We start from the raw sequence: 19,299 nt of genomic DNA, 5'->3' as shown, positions 1-19,299 counted from the left end.
ATGCAATGTACAGTCAGCTGATTATTATTACAAAATAAATGCTGATAGGTTCAGTGTTTCTGGAAGATCTGTCTCACGTAATGAAAATAATTTTATTATTAGTTAATTGTAATTTAGTCAGAATGACTAGCTGACTGAAATTCATCCCTTATTTGCATATTAACTAATATGTACTTGCACTTTACAAATCAAAATGAAAAAAAAGTATTTCAATTGTAGCCTATTGTGATGAGAAATATAGTCGAGAAATAAAAGTCGCCACCCTCTGCTTAAGTTAGATCCAATTTACCATTTTTATTAATAAGCTATGCACTTCTGATCTGTTCTGTTTTCACTCTGTTTTTACTCTGTACTTGTAAACATGACATTAGTTTATATGTTTTAGTTTTTTTCTCCAGTGGCGCTTAATCCTACCTTTGGCACCTGTAACGTAACCTGACGGTAGTTTCTGGTGTGTATCCTGACGCACTAGGGGGCGTATAAAGTACACAACACAACTCTAAAGTTTCTCTGGAGTAGGTAAAAGAACAAGGGGAGATTTAAGAGTTTATCCTGCGTCCTGTACGGTCGTTGACGTTCGATAGAGTGATAGTTTTGAAACTGGTAGTCGAATAAGAAAAGCGTTTCACCGGCTGATTTTTTTTTTTTTTTTAAAGAAAGCAGGTAGTAAAATATTCACGCGACGCGGTACCGTAGAACAGAACTCGCGCGTCTTGGCTCTTTGATTGTAGACGCCCGTTTCCTTACAGCTTCACCACTTAAGAACGGTGATGGAGTGGCGAGCGCAGTCTGCAGTAGGTTATGAGTCTGCTTACTCAGAAGCACAGAGATGGATTGAGGTAAGAACTGTTCTCACTTTTACACGTGCCGTGCTCTCATTTAAATAAATTTAGTTCGGGAAAATGACAATTGACACTGCGGTAACTAAAACGACAAAGCACTGAATATATTCATTTACTCATGTTGAATTATACCCAGACACACCTGTTGAATTCGTCTTTAACAATGATTAGAATTTATAAAAAAAGCTAACAAAAAATAACATTTGTGTTGCATGCAAATGTAATAACTAAGTATACAAAAGTATCTCCAAAAACGTGATGGTGAATAGGTAGCTAAATCACACATTAGTGTCTCTGTTTGTTTATGATTAGTTTGGAGTGGGGGTTCAATCTTCAGCTGGCTGGCAGGAGTCACGTGACCTGCTGGTGGCTGACGGCAGACGGTTAGCCTTGGCAAGTTTCAGCAACCATTGATTGATTTTTTTTTTTTTGGCAGATTTTGTGTTCCTCCCTCTCTAGCTCTCAGTGTTGCCAACTTAGCGACTTTTCAGACCCCTTCAGCGACATTTTTTTTAAAAAGCGACTAGCGACATATCTAGCGACTTTTCACACAAACCTGCAGTAATCTCCAGATGTTGCCAGTACTGTCCTGCGAGCGCGAGGTCTTGCCTTCTCCCGGCCGTCTCTCTCTCTCTCTAACGGCGTCTACCTTGTTCAGTGAATGGCTGAGACGAGCAGCAGCACATTCATGTGTTGAGCTCGCGCCAGTTTTTTTTTTTTTTTTTTTTTTTTTTTCACGGACTTGTCACTTATCAGCTTCTCTTTTGTTTTATTTTTAAAGAGTTTTGTTTGACCATTTTAATTCCGTTCTTTTCTTGTGCTTATTACTTGTAATACTCACTATCACAGAGCTTTCACCCATTTCCCGAACTCTCTCAATTCAGATAATTTTACACATATAAAAAAAATTAGTCATTCACTAGCCTATATAGTTAGCCTACTTGTTCTACTGTCTGACAAAAATAATATAGGTAATGAGAACAGCTTTATTGGACATTCATATTATATTATATTAAAATACAGAATGTGAGCATGAATTTAGAGAGAAAACACATTAGGCATGGCAGAACGCAAGTACGACGCGATGACGTCATGAATATGCGAATTAGCGTATGACGTCATCTAGCGACATTTAGCGACTTTTAGGGAAGGCGTTAGCTACTTTCCTTAGAAAATGGTTGGCAACAGTGCTAGCTCTGGCGAATTACATTCATTTATTTTTGTGCATCTGTTGGTATAATGATGTTCATTTACATGATTGGTGTGTTAGAGAATTTTATTATAAATAAAACGGTCAGATAGCCCTCAGCCCTGGTTGGTTACTGACGCTTCTCTGGCCGCTCAATCCAGCAAGCCATTCCATGAGAATTAGATTAAAGTAGGCCTATGAAAGATAAAACACAAAACTCATCATATAGGCCTAAGGAATTCAGCACATGTTTGTTGGAGTTTGCAGCTTGGCCTATTTTATTACCGGCGTAAAACACGAGTGGTGAAAAATAATTCCTTGGAATGAGAGTGGGAGTTGGAACGTAAGACTAACCAACCATAGGGATCACGGCCATTTGACCACTTTATTTGTGATAAACCTCTCTAAAATGTCAATTGTGTAAATTAATGTATCCATAAGAATATATATAAATTATAAAATAATATATTTCCTTGCTGCAAGAGTGATCGGGAACACGTTATAGCTCAACCGTGGCTGGCTGGATTGAGCAGCCAGGAAAGCGTCAATAAGCAGCCAGTCGTGATCAAGGCTATCTGACTATTTTAATTACCATAAAATTCTCTAAAACGCCAATCATGTAAAAGAACATAATCATATCAAGAGATGCACAATAATAAATTAATGTAATTCACCAGAGCTAGAGAGGGAGGAATACAAAACACAAAATCTGCCAAAAAAAAATCAGTGGTTGCTGAAACTTGCCACGGCTGACTTGCCAGCCACCAGCCAGCCACTGGCAGGTCACGTGACTCCTGCAAGCCAGCTGAAGATTAAACCCCTACTGGAAGTTTGAGATAATTGTCTGTTCTCGTTTACTTTTACCAAACGCTGAGGGTGAATAAATGAGGACAGACTTCACATTTTGGGGTGAACGATCACTTTAATGTATAACTGTTTACTTTTATATGAAATTTTATTTTAAGAAAAGAAAGATTTTGAAGATTTTCTTTTCTTATTAACCTATAAAGGTCACACTCACAAATAACATTTCTAGTACCCTGTCCCACTTCATATCATGGTCAAAACAGAGATACTCTTTGGTTTTTATTATTATATTATTCTAAAAATGTATAAATAAAATAATTATCTTATATTTGTTTCATGAATCAATATAACTTTTTATTCATTATTTATAAATTTTTTTAATATTTCATATTTATTAATTACTATCTTCCAGTCCACCACCAACAAATTTTGGGTATGTGATTAAGAGGACATGACAATGCATTTTTGTATCTTATTCCACGAACGATTCCATTAAACAGGATAATTCTCCCCAAAATGTAAATTATGTCGTCAATCAATTACCCTCTTGTCGTTCCAAACTTGTACGACTTTCTTCGTTACACAAAAGAAGATATTTTGAAAAATGTTAGTAACCAATTTGGTGACCATTGACCTCTATTGGGCATAAAACAGTGAGACATTTCTCAAAATATGTTCCACAAAAGAAAGAAAATCATACAGGTTTGACTTTGAAACGACATGAGGGTGAGTATAAATTACAACAGCATTTTAATTTTGGGTTAGAACTATCCCTTAAATAACTTTTTAGAAAAAAAATGATCTATTTATTTTTTCATCAAGCTCACAGTGGAAAAACTAGTAGTCCTGCAACAGTTTTCACACGCTTTACCGGGTTTATTCTTCCAAACCCTCTGGAACCCACTTAGTCCAGGGAACAAATGATTAGGACTTTCCTATCCTTGTGAATTCCCTTCTCAGCGGGAGATGGCAGGGCCAAAGTACTGGCTGTAACTGAACAAATATTGTTCTTAATTCATGAGGGGTGAATCTAAATGCTTTCAGTGTGACATCAGTCTCTCACACATGCACACTGGTTCATTGTCACAGGCAGTGGACCTTGGCAGGGCAGTTTCAGCCCCAAGCCGATTGCTCTCCTGCAAAGGAAGGTGATGTGCCGTTTAGCGTCCAATTAAAATCTGAATGACTAACAGGTTGTCAGGCGTGAGGGCGCACTGAGCAGTGCTGGAGTCTGAGTGTGTAGTAGGGTGTTATAGTCAGCTGAACGATCTGGAGTTTGTCACATGTGCTCATTCTTGCACCCGGTCTGTGGGCAGAGGCATTTCTGTTTTTTTCTCCAGGGGAGTTCTCAGCTTGTTAAAGTCAAACCTAAAATTAGCCACCTTTCTGAAGTTGCTTGGTATATCTAAGTGTAGAAAGTTGCCATTAGCCACTGTGGCTAAATCATTATTGTAGTGAAATCATATTAAATAGAAGTTTTGTTAAATCTCATCCATTATTGTTTAGGTAAATCAGGGTCATCTAATTTGAAGTTTAAATTTGTAGTTGTACATAAGGTCTTTTTAAAAAAAAAAATGTTTTACAGGTTTGAATTGATTGTTCTTTTTAGCCTAAAATGACCCTAGAGATGTTGAGCATTTTCTCCCAATATTCCTTCTCGCTCAGCAGACTTTACTTGGGCAAAGGGATTAAAGCACTTTGGCACAATTAACGATGTGCGGCATTCCGTGTGTCCAAACAACTTGGAATGCCTCATTGCTCCTTCATGAATGAACAATCGCTGTGTGCAAAAGTGCAGCTGAATTAAAATAATGTCTTGCATTATCAAAACCTACTATTTAAATTAGTATGTGATCACATTATGTGAGCTTGAATGACAAATAGTTTGTAATAAAAATTGTGAAATATTATTACAATTTTAAATAATTGTTTTCTATTTTAATATATTTCAAAATGTAATTTATTCCTGTGATGGTAAAGCTGAATTTTCAACATCATTACTCACATGATGTCACATGATCCTTCTGAAATCATTCTAATATGCTGATTTGCTGATCAAGAAACATTTCTTATTATTATCATTGTTGAAAACAGTTGTGCTGCTTAATATTTTTGTGGAAACTGATAATTTTTTTCAGGATTTTTTTTATTACTGTCACTTTTGATCCATTGAATGGATTCTTGCTATATAAATTTTGTTTTTCCTTTTACAATTAGTATATAATTTAATAGTTGCCTACTAATATAGTTTCATATTTTTGTTCAGTCGTTTATTGGTTATGTAAGTGATTTGTTCAAGCTCTCAAATTGTTCTCCACCTGCTACAGAGATCTGTTTAAAAACAGTAAGCCATCATGGACATTGCAATGACAGGAACAGCAGGGGTCAGGATTTCATTGAACACTGATGTTTACTGCACCAAGCTGTGTGAATGTGCTTCATACTGTATATGATTAACCTCTTGTCTCTTTACACTCCATATCTGTGAGGGTTTGTGTAATGGTTACATAAATCTACATGAAAGGGACAGGAAGCTACTTGACATTTCATTCCAAAAACATTGATCTTTAATATTCTGACAACTTACAACTTTTTGGCTGTATTATAAGATTATCTTGTTGTTATTTTTTTTCTCAAGCTTTGAAAGATTTAGATCAGTGTGACACAGAATACAAAATTCCCGTTGAAATAATCTACCTTTAGTTTGTAACTTGTAGTGTAACTGGATCTAGTACTATAGGATCATAATATTTGTCCATACATTATTTTTGTCCTTGTTTTGTTCAGCAGACATAAAGTGTCCTTTGAAGTACTGCTTCTAAAAGAGAACAATTGCGGTTCAAATCTCGCAGTCAATGCTGATCTCAACATAACCAGTGTCCTTTTACATGTAAGGCCCTCCACACCCTCTGAATACATGCCATGTTTTTGAGTGACAGTCAAGTAGAAGCAGTTTAAGAGCGTTCTGTTCTACACAACAGACATCAATAAGTGGTAACCCTTTATTGACATCTCTAGATTTCATATCTTTTGCATACTTTGTTTTTGCAACAAGACCGTTTTGGAGATTACAATACTTAAGAAGTCAACTTAAATATTTAAGAAGTCAATTTCTTAAATTTAATGTTATACCAGTAGCATATTATAAAACATACCTAAAGTATTACTCATAATGAAATTGTCTCATGAAAGCTAAACTCTGTCAAATGTTTTTACTGGCGTTTAAACTTGGAAATTGAAAACATTTGCATCGGAAAAAGGGCTTTAGTCATAGATTGTTATATGAGGTGTGGAGCAACAGGGCTCACATTGTAACAGTGTAGTCTGAGGGAATAAACACAACATAAATGCTTCCCTGTGTGTGAGAAAAAACAATGGGCTGCCTGCCTTCTGTATCCTGCAGGAGTAGTTTGAGATCATTGGAAAGGCATGAAGCTGTGTGTAAAACTGTGACATTCCTCCAGATGCTCTCGTTCTCTGTGGTTTGGCCACTGGGCTCCAGCTCTGATTACTGAATAACCCACGATTCTCCAAAAGAGGCTGTGTTATTGTACTGGTGTGCTAGACGCTTGGACTCAAAGCTCGGAAGAACAACTTTCCTCTCCTTTCCCTGGACATCCTACCTTCCCACTCACTGGTTCTTAGTGCTTCCTGTGTTTGTCCATGTCTCGCAGGCAGTCACTAAGAAGAAGTTTGGGAGCAGTAATTTCCGGAATTCTCTGGAGAATGGACTTCTGTTGTGTGAGTAAGTAAAGCTATGTTTATTTATACTTTTTATTTGTTTACTGTTTTTCTTGCTTAAACCATGAAAAGGATTCTGCTATAATGTTGTGGCTTAGGCTATCGTTTTGTAATGGTTTTTAATATTCATTGCACTTTTTGTGCACCACAAACATAATATAATGCAAACAGTCCTAAAGGAGAGTTAATTCAAATAGGGAACATTCAGTCTTCATTTACTCACCCTCATGTTGTTCCAATACTGTATGATTTCTTTCGTCTATGGAACCCAAAGTAAGAAAATTTGAAGAAAGTCTGATTTATTTCCCCATACTATTAAAGTCAATGGGGTCCAAAAGTTTTGAGCTCCAAAAGTACATAAAGGTAACGTAAAAGTAAACTGGTTTAAATGAAGTCTCCTGAATCAAAAATTGTTTGCATGATCAACAGAGCAAGAATTAAGTGGTTATTCAATCTCAAACCTCATTGGTGCTTGTGTCATAATATTAAGCAATGACATTCACATATGTTACCTTTATGCCCTTTTTGGAATTTAGAATTTTGGACCCCACTGACCTTTGACTCATTGTATGGACAAAAATGTAAAAAAATAAAAATAAAAAATATTAGGGCCGGGACTCGATTAAAAAAATTAATCTAATTAGAGGCTTTGTAATAATTAATTAATCGAAATTAATCGCATTTTAATTGCATAAATATTTGACCTGAGAACAGTGAGAAGTAATTTTTTTCACATGGATTTTTAGTATACCATTGAATAATGACTGAATACATAAGCTTTAGCAACAACCAAGTCCAGCAGACCAGTGCAATTTTTGCCATTAAGTGTAGTAATAGCAATAGCGAATTCCTTGTTGCATAGCTTGCACACAACCATGCTCTTATCGACGCTTCCATCCGTTCGTTTTTTGTAACAAAATTTCCCATCCACCCATAGACATCATGATGTCTATGCATCCACCGGCCAACCAAAGCGATCTCGTCCAATAGCATCATCTCGTCAGCTTCTTCGTCATGAACGCTAGTTGGTGCGCCAGTATAATCGGTCCGCCGAAACTCATCCAGTGAGAAACGTTCCGCGGTGCAAAAATAAGTGCGATTAAAAATATTTTTTTGTGTAATTAATTAACGCGTTTAAGTCTGTAATTAATTAATCTTAATTAACGCGTTAAAGTCCCGGCCCTAATATATATATATATAAAGTAGCAGTTTTTTTATATATAGGTATAAAAAAAAAAACACACCTCCTAAACTAAACCATACTCTAAACCTAAGCAATAGTGTTAACAAAAGCAAGTGTGAGTTGGGGAAAGTTACTTTTAATGCGTTACAATATTGCATTACATTTACTTCCTAAAAAAGTAACGAACTGCGTTACTTATGGTGCTTTTCCACGTCATAGTAAGGCTCAGCTTGCTTTGCTTTTCCACTGCGTGGTACGATTCGGCTCGGTTTGATTTTCCACTGCAGTTTAGTACCGCTTCAAAGTGGGTGGGATTATAGACTGCTCGTTAAAGTTTATGAAAAACTTTTTCATTCCTGGTCGCAATATCCAGCTCTCGTTGGATCCGCTCCTCGGCTACCAACGAGAGGAACGTCTGCACCTCGTCTAATGACCAGTCACCACGATTCAGCCATTTCTTTTTACAAGTTTATTTTTTTTATTTTTTTCAAGCAAGTCGTTTATAAAAAATATTGCGAACAAATAATACTTGGGTGGTTGTTGCTGACTATTTAAATCTAGCGGGTTTGGTGTCTCGTGTTGCAAATCCAATGGCTTTGGTTCTCTCTGACCAATCGGTGATCTGTAGTGTGTTCACGTCACATTTTAGTATCGGTACGGTATGCTTGGAACCTCAACAGAGGTGGTACCATTTTTAGCGAGCCGTACCATGCAGTGGAAAAGCGCCATTAGTTACTTTTTATGGACTAGTAACTTAGTTAATTTTTAAAGTTACTTTAATTTTGCATTACCTTTTCTCACCTGGGCTGGACTTGCTTGTTTGTTTTTTAATAATAGTTATATATTTTTGGCAAATGTGAAGGCCAAAAGTGAAATGAATAAGCCTCAGGCTGAAGGAAATGCAAATTCACTCTTGTACAGTTCAACACTTGTGTTCAGTACAGTTCATTCTTTTACTTCAGCAATAAAAGAAAAAGAAAGACATGTGATGTTTATCTAAAGTCATTTTGGTTATTAGTATGGTTGAATTGGATCATCGAAGGTCAGTAGCAAAGGCATTGGTTTATACATTTATTTGTGTTATTTAACATATTTATTTATTGCAGCTTTGTAAAATATTCTGAGTTTGAAATGCATTTCACTGTTTTTATTCATTTTGAGGAATAATAAATCTGCTTTTATTTGTGCAAGTCACAAGTGAGATGAGTAAATGCCTGCTCGCATTCAGTCTAGAACTACAATACCCATCATGTGACACACAAGTTAACGCCTCTGCACTTACTCCCGATTTCTCTCAACATAGTAACAGGAGATGTGTCAGTCAATGAATGGGAAAACAAAGTAACTTTCAATACTTATTTGAAAAAGTAACTTGTAATTTTAAAAGTAATGTGTTAAACTGCGGTCACACTGGACTTGAGCATGGAAAATTTCTTTAGACACAGCAACAGTCGTGTCTTTTTTATAAACATGAATTCAACATATAACAAATAGTAATGCATTCAAAATGTAAAAATATACAATCTACTCGACTTTACTGCAAAAATATCGTTCTTTTAATTCAGCTAAGACGAGGTCACTGAGATGTAGGCCTATCGATTTTCTACTGGTCACACATCTTCACGTGATGCGAATTTGCAGGTCAGAGTTCACCAAACTTGAACTTTGAAACTGCGTATGAATGGAAGTCAATACGCTGATTTCACGCAGCCGCCATTTTGCAATGGCTCCGGTGGGGAGAAAACCGGAAGTGTCGCCTTTAATCATAGGAGAGTCGCGAATGCGATGGCGTATTGTTGTTTAATGTAGAAATTAGTTATTCTAAAAATGTACATGCATTTCTTTCATACTTTAGACTATATACAGTGAAATTCATTTATAAATAAAATTATTTTTTTATATATAATTCAGAACGTAAAAAAAAGAAGCAGGAACAAACTATATACATATCCTATATTGGATATTAACATCCAATAGTGTAAATCGCGGCAGCAGCTTCAGGTTGGTAGTCCAAGGCATTGTTGTCTATCTGTACTTCCGGGGTTCTTCCCACCGGAGCCTCGCTTTCGATTTCAAAATGGCGGCTGCGTGAAATCAGCGTATTGGACAAAAAGTGTAGTGTGACCATCCCTTTATTTTACTAGTTGCTTGAAAAAAGTCATCTAATTACTTAACTCACATTACTTGTAATGCATCACCGTCAAGACTGTGTTGAAGTAACCATTTAGCCTGCTTCTACAAGACTTTGAGCTCTTTTATGACTTATGTTTCACTGGACTCATACTCGCACGTTCTGCATTGCAAATGAAATGCAGTACCAGGTAAGTTACCAAGCAAGTTTACATCATATAAGCCAAACATATGGAGCTCAAAATTATGTAGTTTACAAATCATGCAGCATAGTAAAAGTGTTTGAGAACCGTGGAAAAATAAGTCTATTAATCAAAAATCTGCCGCTGTAATCGTAATTTGAAATGCGAGAAGGAATAAAAGTTGCAAAAATGTGGTTAGAGGCACATTTTCCCAGTGAGCCTATGTTGGCGCTATCCCTTTAACTACTTTTCTATAATGCACTGAAACAACATTTTACCTGTTGGCTGAAATGTGATGCAAGCTAACACTACCTGAACTTTTTCATTTGGAATTTGCATTTAATGCCAGCTGCATGACATTTAACGTGCATGATGCCATGCAGCTATTTTTAAAACAAATAATTTGTACCCTGCTGTCACACTCAGAGACTCTTCCATCCCAGGAAGCATTAGTAAGCCCAGCAGAGGAAAACAACATGGCAGAGCATTTAAAAGGACAGCTGGGAAGAGGTGGTCCATAGTGCCAGCTACTCTAGCCGGTTTCAGAAACCTGAGCAGAGGGGCAGGCACACGGGGAGAAGCACTCTCAGCTCTCGGGCCTCTTGTGCTGTTTATGTAAAGAGAGCGTTGGGTCGGTGGACAGGGCGTGACATGCTGCAAGCTCAGGGATTTCAGCACATTTCTGAAACTGCCTGGATGGTTTTGGGGCAGTGCGTGGGCCAGTTTGACACGCTGGTGTCAGTCGAGTGACTCAGCAGACTAATTACCACAGTCCAGTGCAGAATGTCATCGTCCTTCTCCTGCGCTCTCATGCTGCCTGCTTTCAGTCTGTATACCGAGCCATTAGCTTAGCTATTTCCACATGAACTAACAAAAGCCTACATTACCTGAGGACACTGTCACTCTGGATTTCACGTCTAAACAAAGAGTCCTGTGAAACTACTGCTGGGGTCGGCACAGCAAAGCCTTGACTTTAGCTTAAAGAGTGCCCAAATACTTCTTAGACGTGTGAATGGGTATGTGTTTTAGTGATTACAGACAGAGAAGAAATGACCAACACTACATATTCTTTACTGTAGGCCTCTATACTTTATTTTTTTTATGGTTTTTTTTTTTATAAACAAATTTTGGGCCACCAATCTAATTTTAAAAAGCTTTGTGTAGCTCTAGCTCCATATATTAGTATATATACTGGTGTTTAAAAAGTCATTTATTTTAACCCTTTAAGTGTCCAAGCGAAAATCAATCACCAAATATGAAAACTAGAGATTTTAAGCTTTCAAATGATATATAGTTTGTCAATATAAGTTTAGTATAGGATATTACTGTTTTAAATAATGGCTATAGGGCCCACCGGTGGGCCGGTGACACTTTTAAACAGGTGCACACATCATACACGACTTTTTGCATGCCGCTGCTTCATTAACCAATCAGATTCTACATTTGAATTGCCTTTAATTGTAAATGTTACTGTTAAATTCAGCATTCAACCAATCACATATTTGCACATTATTTTGTTATTTTTAGCATGTTATTAAATACACTACATGACTTTGATATTGATTCTAAAGCATGTATTACTCACTGTCTTTTTTCTACCACAGAAGGAATTGCGCATCACTAAATGAGAGAAAATACACTGTATGAGACGAGTCATAAAACTGTTGACTGCCTCTCCCTTTAATGCACATCAGTCAGAAATCAAGTTTCTCACATTTCACATACCTCACATTATTATTTCATGCTCATCACTCAGCCGCATGCCTTGTATTTTGCACTTCAATATTTCTGTGTATTTCCCCAAACCAGTTTTACACACAAAACTAGGCTTACTTGGAGGCTATTGACTGGTGTCTGTTTCCACTGAGAGCTTTTTTTTTTTTTTCAGGGCATTAGATGGCTTTGTAAACTGAAGCCAGATGGTCAGAATTAAAGAAAGCCGTCAAGTCAAGTCACCTTTATTTATATAGCGCTTTTTACAATACAGATTGTATCAAAGCGCTTCAGTGATAACATGAAAACAATATAACAAAGTTTGTTTCTAAAAGATATTGCGTCAACGTCGACCTTAAGTAAGGCAGATCAATAATATTATTGAATATTATAAATGTCCCCAACTAAGCAAGCCAAAAGCCAAGGCAACAGTGGCAAGGAACCAAAACTCCATCAGGTGACAGAATGGAGAAAAAAACCTTGGGAGAAACCAGGCTCAGTCGGGGGGCCAGTTCTCCTCCTGGCCAACGAAGGAACAGTGCATGATTCGGGCAGCATTACAAGTCAGATTGGATCGGAACATTTAGAGTATTTTTTGGAAGTCCAAGTATGCACGCCGGTCTTAAGACGAGTTGTTGAGAATCAGTGCCGTCCACCATAGAGAGTCCATATCGCCCGTGTTGAGTCGTCACTTCATAGGCTTTGTGATTGGAGCATCTGAAGTCTCCGTGAGAGGCTGGATACAACTGGAGCTGACGAACGCCATTTTCTCGGGACTCGCGTCCCGAGATAACAGCAGAAAAGCAAAGGGAAAATAATTAGCGTAGCTGCTGTTCATAATGATGATTTCCATAACACAGGCGTAAATGACAAAACATGAAGACAGTGACTCTTGCGTCCCAAAATCACCCCCCTCCGTCCCCCACTCAACTCAGCCCAGCTTACTGACCTCTACGTCCCTCCTGCTGCTGAGACCTAACCACAATCTCACAATCTCTCCGCAACCCAACCATACGCGCCAACCCGTTGACTAAGGCTGTCGAGCCCCACTGGTGCGTGAATAGGCAGTTTCAGTGGACAGCGGTTCCGTATGGCATACTACCTACCGCAACACAATATCTGCCCAACCACCCGTCATTCACGCAATATACACAGGAACGTAATGACTGCAAATACTATGCAACCTATACAGATAACCTACAGTCTCTTCAATAAACTGGCAACTGACACGCAATGTAATTGTTTGTGTTGACTTTTGTTCTGCTTTTCTTTTTCTAGACTGATCAACAAGATAAAGCCTGGAATTATCAAGAAATTAAACAGATTATCCTCACCTATTGCTGGCTTGGTAAGTTGTTGTTGTTTTTTTGTATTTTGACATGCATACAGGATTTTTGCTGTAGTATTCCATCCTGATAATAACTTTAACTCTTAAAAAGAAGTTTGAATGATTTACTAAATGGTTGACATGTACATGGGTATTACTGTAAAGTCCGGCTCGATTGGTCCAAATTCGGCATCCAATCAGCGGTAGAAGGTTACTCTGCGTATTACTTGCCTTTCCTTTCACGCAACACAACAAGATTAAATGCAATATATTTTCTCATGTATTATCTCGTTATTATCTGACTCCATAAATGAAAAGGTTTTAATGATATCCGTGCATCATTAAACGTTAGCGAAGGTTTGTTTATTCTTTAAACTCTGATTATATTTTATCTGCTCAGATCAGGAAACTATATCACTTCGAGTTCCTCACCAGGTCTCCGGCACAATCTCGTCAGTTTCCGATTATCAAAACAGAGGTAATTGGCTGAATGTCTGGGATTTGCCGTAATTCACACGTACATAATCGAAGACATACACAGCCCCCTTGAATGCCACCTCAGGAACTTAATTCAATAACTTACTTTAGTAGCGTGCACTTATCTAAAGTAACATTAAATTAGAACAGAGGTATTTAGACGTACCCAAATCTAGATCAAACAGCATTAGCTGATTCTAGACGGAAACTACCCGTCTCCTCATTCAAGTACACTTGAATCTGATATCAGATATTAGTCGTCACTAAACTCTGACGCAAACTTGTGGAAATATACGAATCCGATAATCTACTCGGGGGAAAACAATTCTCAGAGTCGGTTAGAATAAAATCAAACGTTTACAATTTATTGATCAGGTAATGATGTAATCATTTCAAATCCAATTCAGAGGATAAAATCATCAGTTAAGCATATCAATTCAGAAATCACAGAATTTGTAGAAATTATTACCTGTCAACAAAATTACACACAGCGGTTGTGTGGGCAGTCAACCTACAGACTCCCCGAACATTTCTGCTGCTTTTCCTTATAAACCCAGATAATTCAATTGTTACCAAATGGTGATGTCTGTCATTATAATTAGATTTTGGTTGTTTATTCAGGGGCTCACACTGTGAGGTCTGCCTGATTTTACATACAGGAGGTAGTCTGAATGAGGCTATTATGGCACACATCACTTTTCTCACATTTCATAACTTCTTTTAGCTTTTCATCATAGTTGGGAGAATGAGACCATGTCACCAGGCGCATTGTGATACATCAAAAGACACCAAACATGAGTAGTTACATTTTTGTACACACATAACATTGCATAAGGTTTCAGTGTATTTCAGGTGAGGAGGAGGGGGATGTGGGGGAGATAGTGTGGGTGAAGTGTGAACTGCCCTGTGTGCTGCGTCTCCAAAGTTCCTGTTACATATGCAAGAGGGAGTTACATATTCAAGGGATAGTTCAAGTGTTAATTCCCAGGAGGGCCTTTTGTCACATTGAGGGGTCGATCAGACATACCGGCACCAGCCTTACAGGTATTTAGCGTGAATTGCAAGTTGAAGTTGATTTACTTCTGCCTGTTATTTAATAGAAATCATTTGTCACCATTTTCCAAACAGGAAGCATTGCAATTTTCTATTATGAACGATCCATACGCATGCATGTAGAGAAGGGGAAATTAGATTTTGAAATAATATAAAATATTACTTGGACAGTACAAAAACCTATGCTCTTTGCTCTTGCTATGGTCTATGCTCTTGCTTTTTAATGCAAGATCATAGACAAGTGGCATATGGGCCTGAATTAAGCTGTTTTTATTTAAACTTTTTGGCCTAATCTATGCAAAACATGCTCATTTATTTCCCATTGCCCTTTAAAACTCTTGACCCAGGTAAGCTTAGATGAGCATCTGCATGTCCAACAGCATCACTGCGGTATTTCCATAAAATGCTTCCAACCCCAAAACCTATCGAGCCTAAACTCACAATTGAGGGCTTACATGGCACGGGCTAAGCAAAGGCATGCAAAGAAAAACACATAGTTTGGACTATATTTTAGTTTTGCTAAATACTGCTGAGCCTGTAAAGTTTGTCCATAAGAGAGCTGTTTTTGAGCTACCAGCAAACCGTAAGATGCAAAAGAACATAATGCACTTATCCAACTATGTTTATGACTGATGAAAGATTTTTTTCCACAGAATGAAAAGGCTCATTCAAGCCTCTGAAATCTTCCCAGCACTATTATTGTTCCTTCTGGCTGCTTGGCTTTTGTTAAACGCAGTTTTATTCTAATACTGAGGTTTTATATTTTATCAAGGCTCATTAGTGCAAGAGTGGAAATCTCTGGTTTTGTGGACTGTGTAGCGACTCTGGCTTTGGATCACTAAACTCTACTCAAGGTTTGGCTTTGGTTGATCTCTGGATCACTTTCCCATAGTTCCATCAAATCCGGAGCCTTGGTTTACCCTTGTGTTTCCCCGGATAGCTGATCCTCCTTTTAACAATTTGAAGAGAGGAAGCCTACACTTGTGTGGCACGCTGGTCGGCCACATTAGAAAAGTCATTCTGGCAGGGCTTTGGCCTGAGGTTTAGCAGAGAGATGACTCTGTAGAGCACAGCCCTTCATAAACCCCCCTATAATTGAGCTGGATGGATATATTTGCAATGAGTCTCACCACTGTGAAAAGAGAATTGGCAGAACTGATTATTTGAATAGAATTTTCCACAGGCCACCAGGCTTGTTTGCTCTTAAAAGTGTGCATTTATATTTTATTATTTACTTTAATTAAACCCATAATGTCTAAGTGTTAACTTGTAATTTCGTTTAGCATTATTGCCTATTCACATAATGGTTTACTGAAAACAACATGATTCATATAAGAGCTTGATCTATGCTGACACAGTTTATCACAATAATTGAACTTTAGCATACCTCAGATTACATACATATCACCAGTAATGCCTGTGCAACAAACCAACAACCAGCAGTTGCAAAAAAAGTGTTTGAAGGAAAGCTTGATAGTTTTTTTCTGATGGTTGTAATCGCTGAATAAGTATTTCTGACAGGATTACTGTATGTGCACTGGCTGTAAAGTTAGAGATTCAGTTTCACTGTCCCAAAGCTATCTGTGCAAAATTATTTTATTAACAAACATTAGTGTTTTAACCAACATGCCCTGTTGAGTAATTGTAGGTCATTTAAAATTCCAAGTAAAGGTTAAACATGTAATAGTGTGTTTGTTCCTAACCACCTGCTTCAAGACATTTAGCATTCAGGTAAACAGGTGACTAGTTGGACATTTTCACATCTCAGATATTTTGCATAAGTCTAGGTTAAAGGTTAAGGACACTGATCAAGCTGTTGGAGTGTGAGAATTTGGTTGAGGAACAGAACAAACGATAAGAGACGTCTTGCTGTTGACATTCATGTTCTGTGCGGTGTATCTCATGTGTCACCTTTAAACACAGATGATAACGTACTTCAACAGACCCTTTGACTCCCACACACAGGGTCAGGTTGAGACCTTTGACCTTGCACCTCGGGAAAGGATTTAAACAGCAGACGAGGAGGTGATTCAGAAGTAGAGCTCCTCATTGCCATCTGCTAATAAGCATGTTTGCTGTTTAAATATAGGCCAAAGCACCCTGTGATTATTTCAGAGCAAGCAGGAAAGCAGGAAAGGGTGGGCTGCACGCTCTGAACTATCATCCAGATGGTTGATCAAGTCTAATTGAAATAATGTCATAACACGACTTCAGTGCATGATAGTCTACATTTCTCAACATATCGGATGTGTATGTGAATGAACACACACGATCTTTAGTTTCCTTAATATTAAAAGCATTTCCGCACCCACCCACCGAGCAATTTTAACAGTTGCTTGGGGGAAATACTTTGTCGTTTCAGTCACCTGTGTTTCATGGCAACCCCGTCTCCAAAATAATCCACCGCCCTGAAGATTCCTCAAATATTCTGCTGAGAGATTTGTGTGGCGGTTTCTGGGTGTGAAAAGTGAGAGTATGCTTGAGTTTATATGTTTGTTCACATGCAGGTATGTGTTTGGGTTAGTCTAGAGGGAATGCAAAGAAAGTGCGTGTGTGTTTGTGTGACTGCCGTTCATGTGTGGGGGAGGGTACTAGTGGCTTTGACACTCTCTGTCATACTTTTGCACCGCCCCGAAGCCAAACTGCTGCTCTCACAGGTACAGTCACAGGTCAATCAGGGATATCCTGCCTTTATTCTTTACTCTTGTGGTGTCACTTTTTATTTGCCACCTGCCCTCTTTCGTCTCCTCCCACTGCTTCAGCTCACTGGACTGAACTTTGGAAGCAATGATTTCTGGACTGTGTGTGCCAAATAATTCCTGTATGAGTGCTGTCTAACTCAGAAGGTGGACACATTCTCTGTCGACAGGACAACATCAACCTCTTCCTAAAAGCCTGTTCAAAGCTTGGACTAATAGAAGCCCAACTTTTCCACCCAGGAGACCTGCAAGACTTCTCCACGCGTGTGACTGTCAAGTAAGTTCTGGTTTTCTCAACTTACAATGTTCGGTAATATACTTGACCTTCCGCCAATGTGAAAATAGCTGTGGTTTAGCTAAAACAGAATGTGTCCAACCACTGTTTATGGCTCACTAGATGGTGATTTTGGCAGATCTTATTGTCCTCTGGTCTCATATCCACATATTTTTGTAAAACAGGCTTGTATTACTAAACCAGTCATTTAAATTCAACTGAGCCAGTATGAAACTCCATGTGAATGGCTATTTTAAAAAGATTCATGGACACGTTGTTGACATATTAGCTTAATAACATTTATCATACAGTCATGCCTGGCTTGAATATGAATATGTATTGTTTGTGAAAATGCATTGAATATTAAATAAAATTATGAATTAGCTATGCGCTCTTTGTCAGGTGAGAAATTAAAGTTAGAGAAGAGCCAATAAATGAAGAAAGAGCAGAGGTGAGTTGCAATGAAACTATAATCTGATCTTAAAAAGGCAGAATCACCCTCATGAGTGAAGCATAAATTCTCACTATCACTGAAACACAAGCTGACAATTGGCCTGTGTATGTGTAAATTCAAGATGAAGAGAGATTAAAGACTTTCTGTGTGTGTGCGCTGTGGGTAAATTTGCCACTTGCAGGTGTTTATGGCCTGTGCATGCTGTAATCATGCTATATTGTTGTAGTTTCAGTGTTTCGGATCAGCCCATACCTGTGAAAAGGGTGGAAAAACATGGCATGTTGATCAACCTGTTCAGTATTTTCACAGGTGTGTCTTTGGGAGGTAGTGACGTTGTGAGATCTGTCAGTCCAGCTCTGACATGTTCATCACCGCAAGCACTTTAATATTTGTCAACAAAAACACAAGAAGTCCTATGCTATTATATTTTCTTGGTGACTTAAATTAACTAGAACGATTCATAATTCATTGCAAAAGTTCACAGAAAAATAATAATTCTGTCATCATTTACTTACCCCCATGTCATTCAAAACCTGACTTTATAGTCTATGAAGCACAGAAGGAGAAATGTTGATAAATTTGCTGGTTGTTTTTTACCCAGTGAAGTTGCATTGAATAGGGACTGAAGCTGTCAAGCTTCAGAAAAAGGAAGTAAACGCACCATAAAAGTATAATAAAAGTAGTTTGTTTGACTTGTGTGCTATTTTCCAAGTCTTCTGAAGTCATTTAATAGCTGTGACTAACAGATCGATTGTTTACTGACAATTGTTATCTAGATCATTGAGTCAGTGAGTTGAACTTGAAAAGTTGAATTGGATCAGTTCAATTTGTAAAATAATAATTCAGACTTTTATGATGTTTAATCAAATTCACTGAAAAGATAGGTTCATTTGTGAATTGGCAATCACTACTACTCTCATAAGCTCTCATGATGAATTCGCATGACCTTGCCAATGAGAGTTAGGGCGAATGTCAAGTTTTTTTTAGTGAATAATGGCTTAATGTTGGTGTATTCCACTCACAAATCATATGATGTCAAGACTTAGAAATAAATAAATGGCACAAGTCATGTAAACCACATTAATCATAGCTTTATGATGCTTTTTATGGTGAGCTTCAGTTATCATTCACTTTAATTATTTAAAAAAAAAAGAGTTCTGATGATTTTCTTCAAAAAATTCACCTTATGTGTTTTAAGGAACATATTTATAAGTTTGGAGTAACATTA

The 19,299-nt window shown here is 37.7% G+C and overlaps 1 protein-coding gene across 14 annotated transcripts in view; it reads left to right on the top strand.

Moving 5' to 3' along the window:
• Positions 1 to 754: 754 nt before the first annotated feature.
• Positions 755 to 19,299, top strand: part of lmo7a (LIM domain 7a) — a 55,612-nt gene continuing 37,067 nt past the window's right edge. For all 14 annotated transcript variants that reach the window (XM_056251842.1, XM_056251841.1, XM_056251839.1 and 11 more), the window contains exons 1-4: positions 755 to 839; positions 6,513 to 6,583; positions 13,066 to 13,135; positions 17,514 to 17,620. In XM_056251842.1, the coding sequence (XP_056107817.1) occupies positions 771 to 839; positions 6,513 to 6,583; positions 13,066 to 13,135; positions 17,514 to 17,620 (317 nt within the window). In that variant the 5' untranslated portion in view covers positions 755 to 770. The remainder of the gene's footprint in view (positions 840 to 6,512; positions 6,584 to 13,065; positions 13,136 to 17,513; positions 17,621 to 19,299) is intronic.

This window comes from Rhinichthys klamathensis, unplaced genomic scaffold (assembly GCF_029890125.1).
Source record: "Rhinichthys klamathensis goyatoka isolate OS25496 unplaced genomic scaffold, OSU_Roscu_1.1 h1tg000090l_1, whole genome shotgun sequence".
Classification (NCBI taxonomy): Eukaryota; Metazoa; Chordata; class Actinopteri; order Cypriniformes; family Leuciscidae; genus Rhinichthys; species Rhinichthys klamathensis.
Note: the sequence above shows the minus strand (reverse complement) of the source record. Positions and strands in the feature narration are given on the sequence as shown.